General features: G+C 39.3%; 1 protein-coding gene across 1 annotated transcript; it reads left to right on the forward strand.

The window, feature by feature from the left end:
- Window positions 1-4,012: 4,012 nt before the first annotated feature.
- On the forward strand, window positions 4,013-4,798 carry LOC110802520 (uncharacterized). The gene has a single exon (XM_022007948.1). It carries the CDS (start codon window positions 4,013-4,015, stop codon window positions 4,796-4,798), a length of 786 nt encoding a protein of 261 aa, XP_021863640.1.
- The last annotated feature ends 2,117 nt before the right edge of the window (window positions 4,799-6,915 follow it).

Raw genomic sequence — 6,915 nt, forward strand, 5'->3', positions numbered from 1 at the left:
TCGTGACGAGTTTATACCAATCTATATTGATCTGGATCAAAGATCATTGGAACAGTATCAAGAACATCCAATACATTTGGAGAAGTAGGATGAGCACTTGATAAGAGGAAGTGAAGATAACTAAAGTTTTGATGCTACATGCATTTGCCTAAGCAAAAGTTGAATCTTGTTGTTAGGCAAACCACAAACAAACATGGGCAATTAGGCGTCGTGATTAAAAGGTGGTTACATAGGTTCTAAACCATATGTGATGCATGGGAAACTGAATCAATGATTAGTTTCCAAGTTCTCAGTTGAAAGATGTATCTCCCACATCTATGTGAACTGGTTGGAGCATTCCAAAAGGAAGCATCATTTGAAATTCTTCATTATTGAAATGAATTCATTGTTGCCTAAGAAGCAATGAAAGGGAATTGTTTTTAGTGGGAGTTCTTCAATGAACTCAGGTTGATCACAAGTCTGCTACCTGGATGATTTTCTATTTTAGATATGATTATCATTCTAAACAGCAACGAAAGACTAGATCATTCTAGAAACATATTCAAAGATCTTTTTATCTTACATCGAAAGGCTTTCGATAGAAAAGATGCTAAGGATAGCAAAGTATGATAAACTAAACCTCTGCATTGAATGATACACGACATTTTATATGCAGATATGGAATCAAGTTTTAATTCTATGAATGTTTTAAGTATTGGGTGAAAGGCCTATATCTGTAAAACATTAAATGCTTGATTTTGGGTTAGAGGCCCACAAATTGGTAAGCATTTGGTTTAAACATTTATCATTTATGAAATTATATTTCATAGTTCATTTAATCTTGGTTTAGTATTAAATGATAAGTCCATGTGATTCAAATCATTCAAATGGGATGTCAAGATGGATTCTTTGACAAAGATACACCCATAAGTGAACTTGAATATTGAAGTCACAAAGGATCCCTAATCCAGGTCATTGAAAGGTGGACGACCAATGACTAATGAAGATTAGATTGCAAGTAGATTACTTAGTTCTGTTTCTTGAACTAGAATGACTGGATGTCAGAATCTTTTGCATAGATACTTATTGGATCTTGCATCGGATTGACCATGAGAACACTTTAAGAGATTAAAGTCATGTCATAGGTAGTTCTCATTAATGGTGATTAGAACCATTCCTCAGAACATGAGCGATTATGTCTGCTCGTTTGAGAATTAGTTCGCTTTGATACTAGCTAAACGTCGCACCGTAAAAGGAGGCTATAAAAGCAGTTATTGGGCGTACTATGAATCAAAGTGAGTGTTCGTAGATTGCAAGAATGGATTGTCCTCCTATCTTTGATAGGATATGGTGTTGTTGTGTAACAAGACCTCTCGGAGAGTTAGACACTGTAAAATGCATGGCCGTGCTCAGAATGGTTAGGCTTAACCTTCTGCAAAAGTTTGACAGTTGAACTCTGTAATCCGAGAAACACTTCTGGACCTAATAAGGATGGCTTGGATCTTACCTTATGTTCAGTAAGTAACACTAAGTGACAAAGGAATGTGGATGCACACTTGTCTGAATGACAAGTGGGAGATTGAAGGAAATATGTCCTTCACCCAAGGTGCATTAAGTCTAATACCAAGGTTCAGATTAATTGCAAACAATTAATTCAGTGAGATCAAGTGATCGGAACAGCTAGCTGGAGCAATGCTTCCGATTAGTGAGTTCTAATGGATATTGAACTCACAACTTACTCTTGAGTGAACCTACAAGGTCACACCAATGACACGTAACAGATCACCGGATTAAATGAATCGGAAATTCATTTAATAGCTTTTCGGGAATTAGTTGGAAACGTATTATACGATACGACCTTTGTCGGAATCGTATATCATATCGCGAATATTCGTAAGCTGGGCGACACGAATAAATCGTATCGTACGACGGTGATTCGTCGTATACGAAACGATAAATAATATATCGAAAATATATTAAATCGCGAATACGAAGGGCATCGGAGAGCAAAGGCGAGCAAGGGCTAGCCCATTGGGCGCGAGCACGCAACAGCACGCAACAGCGCATCGCAACAACGAGCGAGCAAGCCCACGACCCAGCTGCTCGGCGCGCGTGCTGTGGGCTTCGGCCTGCAGTGTGTCGCTGGGCGCGGGCGTGCGGTCCGTGTGTGCTTGCGTGATGTGGCCGGTCAAGGCCTTTGGTTCTTGGCCGATTACATCTTTAATACAATAGCATATTGTATTTCCAACACACACAATTCATATTACTCAAAACCCTAGAGACACAGAGAACCCTAATTCTCTCTGTGCCTCCAAAGTGAGTTCTTCCCAAAAGCAAAGTATCTTGATCAATTGTCTAAGCTACGATTATCAAGATGGATCTGATCGTGTCGGTGAACCAAGTAGAGGAACGACAAGTGGAGTTCTTTGTTCGTGTTCGTTGACAGATTATTGTGGAAAACACGCTTCGAATGTAAGTTTGCTTAATATGTGCTTTATACATGTTTCTTGAGTCACGAGCTCCTCCACATGATTAATTCGCGGAAAGGGATGGACATGGCCGTAGTAAAAATTGATATGTCAAAAGTTTATGATCGGGTGGATTGGACTTTTCTTCTCAAAGTAATGCAAGCGTATGGTTTCTCCAAAAAGTGGGTCCACCTAGTGTCTCAATGCATTAGTACGGTTACATTTAGGACTTTGATTAATGGAAAGGCATCAACTCCTTTTAAACCAAAATGTGGGTTACGTCAAGGTGATCCGCTTTCTCCATACCTATTCCTATTTTGCATGGATATTCTTTCTAGAATGTTAACACTAGCTGAGGACATTAAATTGTTTAAGGGATTAAAAGTTACAAGAAGATCACCCTCCATTTCACATCTGTTTTTTGCGGATGACACCATATTTTTCTTCAAAGCTGATCAAGGAGCGTGTTCGTGCATAATGGAAAACTTGGTTAGATCCGGGAAGATATCAGGACAGCAGCTGAACTTGCACAAATCTTTTGTAAAGTTTTCACCGTCTATGAGTGAGGATAAAAAAGTGAATCTCAAGGCTATCCTCTCAATGCCACAAGTGTTACAAATTGGTAATCACCTAGGGTTTCCAATTGATATCCAAGGAAAGAAGGCTCGCAACTTCCAATTCTTGGTCGATAAGCTGGCCGGTAAAATTGTAAGCTGGTCAACATTGCACCTTTCCCAACCGACAAAATTGATCTTAATCCAGTCGATCCTCCTAGCAATTTGTTATCATGTGATGAAGTGTCTTAAGCTTCCTCTCTCTATAGCAAATAAAATAGACTCCCTCATAAGTAGATTTTGGTGGGCAGGGGGAGAGGGTAAAGGCATTCATTGGGTTCGAAGTGGACTGGTAAATAAACAAAAGTCTTTAGGAGGTGTGGGGATTCGATCAGCTGAATTACTCAATGATAGCCTCCTTTTCAAACAAGCTATGAGACTTCATGATGATCATAACTTCCTTTCCTCTAAAGTCTTATTCTCTCCCCAAGGATGTTGCATATGTAGGAAGGGTCCAGATATACGGCTAAGGGGTCTGGTTTCGATGGGTAGAAGGAGCATTTACAAGACTTCTACTCTTTTCAAAAATGGGTTGGCATGGAAAATTGGTGATGGGAGACAAGTATTGGCAACGAGTATGGCCTGGGTGGAGGGAAGGGTCCCCTTGGTGCGATCGAACCAACGTTTAGCTCAAGCAAGAAAATGGAAAGTGGAAGATCTAATAGATAACACAAGTAACACTTGGAAAAGCTCAGTGGTTCGACAACGTTTTGAATGGAAAGATGCAAGAGATATCTTAATGATGGACCTACGTCCAAACCTCCAGCCTCGGATTTTGTTTACTGGAAACACCACCCGAAAGGGAAATTCACAGTAAGGTCAGGATATGCTGTTCTGCTTGAAAATAAGACCATGATGGAAGATAAAATGGAGGTGGGAGTCTTGGAAATTCTGCGGATTGTTTGGAGACTTGACATTCTTCCCAAATAGAAGGTGTTTTTGTGGAGGATAATGCATGATGCACTAGCTGTTAAGTGCAATTTGAGGAGGCGAGGGATTGATGTGGATAGTCAATGTAGTTATTGTGGGTATGAGGAAGAAAACTCACAACATATTTTCCGGACTTGTAGTGTCGCTAGGTTGGTTTGGACAATCTATCAACCACAAGTTCAAATTGATGATAATGATCCCATGAGCGCTGTTGCATGGGTTCAGAAACATATCCGGCTCTTTTATAGCAAGGATGAAGTAGGAATTCGGAAACTAGAAGAATTTGTGGCCATGCTTTGGAGTTTATGGGTCACGAGAAATGAAAGGGTGTTTAGGAATAAAGGGGGTCATGCTAGGTCTGTGTTGTTCCAAGCTGAGGAAGCAATGAAAAGTTTACAAAATTTCAAGCAAAATCCGCAATTGCCCGACGAGAAGAAGGACCCTGACATTCCACCGGGTTTTAACTTCGTAAATCTGGGGGAAAACACACACATTTTTACTAACTTTGTTTTGCAGGTGGATGGTTCGTGGGACAAGAAAACAAAACGGGCAGGGTGGGGATGGGCGTACAAGCAAGGGAATGATAACAACAACAACAACAATCACTATCGAGATGGAGGAGGGGAGTATGGCTACACCAGTACTGCACTCCACGCGGAAACAAAGGCTTGTCTTCATGGTTTACAATGGGTTAAAGAGCAGGAAATTCGAAACGGATGCAACGAATTTGGTTACAAACCTAAAAGGAAAAAAGGGGACAACAACTGGCATTTTTTGGATTCTGCAAGAAATAAAAGATCTAGCTAAAACGTTTGACACATGCATACTTTGGAAGACAGACAGAAAGAACGTGGAAAAGGCGCACATCATTGCCAACAAATGCAGAAGAGAAGGGGTGCAGTTTAGTAATAGTATCTAAGGAATTTTGCCAGTGTAAAAAAAAAAGGGAAAATAATATTAATCACTTCATTTAATTAATAAGACAAGGGAAAATAACAATCTCTAATTCTAGTCATTATCATACGAGTAGGAAGTAGCAAAAATAGGTTCACAGAGGAGAGAGTGGATGAAGGAAAGAGTAGCAACACCTTCATCGTCATAGGCAGACGACCGTGCACGCCACCAGTAGATGAGCGGTTGTTGTGGCCGACACCGGAATATTAAAATCAGAGTTTTAAAATTTATGGAGGTTGGTGATGATGGTGAGAGGGGAAAAGAGAGGAACGGCTAAACAAGGTTCATGGACCAAAAAATATTGTTTTAGATAGGGTAAGTATATTTATAATTAGGGTTTAATTATCTTCCCTTATTTTAGAATAAGTATAAAGATAAGAAAATCTTTTTTTTTTTTAAATTTAATAAAACTTTATTTAAAACCATAAAATTATTCAAAATTACTAAAATATTTTATTAAAAATACCCGAAAAATTCTAGGTATTATAGCACATGGAACGAATAGTCCTTAGTTCAATTCACATAAACTTCCCAAACATATTCTACACGGGGGTAGGATAAATAATGCACTGCAGCACAACTACTTGGCTTAAAGTATCTAGACATCCCGTACAATAGCATAAACATAATCCTTGCATGTAAAGCACTTATACATGCATATAAACTGGAACAACATGCTTGACATAATTTAGCGAGTATAAATTGAAAGAAATAATGCCCTTGGTCCAAGTATGCATTCAATGCTAAGTCTAATAAATGCGGTTCAGTATTAATTATACAAGTTAATAATTCAGTGAGATCAAGTGAACTGTATGCCTAGCTAGAGGCCGCTTCAGTTCAAGTGGAATTAATAATATTAATCCACAGCTTACTCTTGACTGAACCCGTAGGGTCACACAAATAGTACGTGAACTGATCAAGTATTTAAAGAAATTAAATACTCCATTTATGAATATTCGGAATCGACGGATCTCGGTTCCAGTGGGAGCTACAATCGTCAAAAGGAAAATTATGAATACTCCGGAAACGATGATATTGCCGAAAACGGAAATATGGATCGTATCGGAAATATAAATATTATCCAAGTCGTAGATGTTGCTGGAAACGGAAACATGGTACGTATCGGAAAATATTATCGGAAATGGAAATTTTGCCGGAATCGGAAATATTACCGGAAACGGAAATATTGCCAGAATCGAAATATTATCGGAATCGGAAAATAATTCCGGAATCGGAAATATTAAATATTTGTTCGAAACGGAAATTAATTCCGGAATTGGAAATATTAAGTATTGTTCGAATCGGAAATGAATTCCGGAATCAGAAATGAATTCCGGAATCGGAAAATTAATCGGAAGCGCGTCGTACGAAATAAACATCGGACGAGCTTGCTAGACGCAAGGCCCACCACGAATCCAGGCCCGCGCCTAGCAAGCCCAGCGCGCAAGGGAACGCAGCAGCAGCCAAGGCACGCAGGCCCAACCAAGCAGCACGCAAGGCCAGGCCCAGCGCGCATGACGACAGGCGCACCCAAGCAAATGGGCTGCGAGCAGCTGTGGGCCGAGCACTCCGCGCGCGCGCATGGCCAACGCCCCTTTGGGTCGTGCGTGTGTGTGTGTTGAAGTTCGTGCATGCATCGAATCCTTAAGAAACTAGGATTAGATTAAAAGATTAATTTCCTAAAGTTACTAGAGTTAGTTGTTTAATTAAACAATAACTTTATTAGTTTTAATTAATGTCTAATTCTAATAGGATTAGATTAATTAAAACCTAGTAGACTTCTAATTCCATTATTCCAACCCATTAAATATGTGATGGTATTCACAATTTAAAAACACATAATTTCAAGTATTCACATAGTTTTAAGGATTAAAACTAACGTTAATTTGCCTCAAATTATTTGAATAACATAAAACCTTAGGTGCAATTCTAGTTAATTAAATCTAAGGCGGATCCGAACGTGCTGTGGA

Source organism: Spinacia oleracea, chromosome 4 (assembly GCF_020520425.1).
Source record: "Spinacia oleracea cultivar Varoflay chromosome 4, BTI_SOV_V1, whole genome shotgun sequence".
NCBI classification, from domain to species: domain Eukaryota; kingdom Viridiplantae; phylum Streptophyta; class Magnoliopsida; order Caryophyllales; family Amaranthaceae; genus Spinacia; species Spinacia oleracea.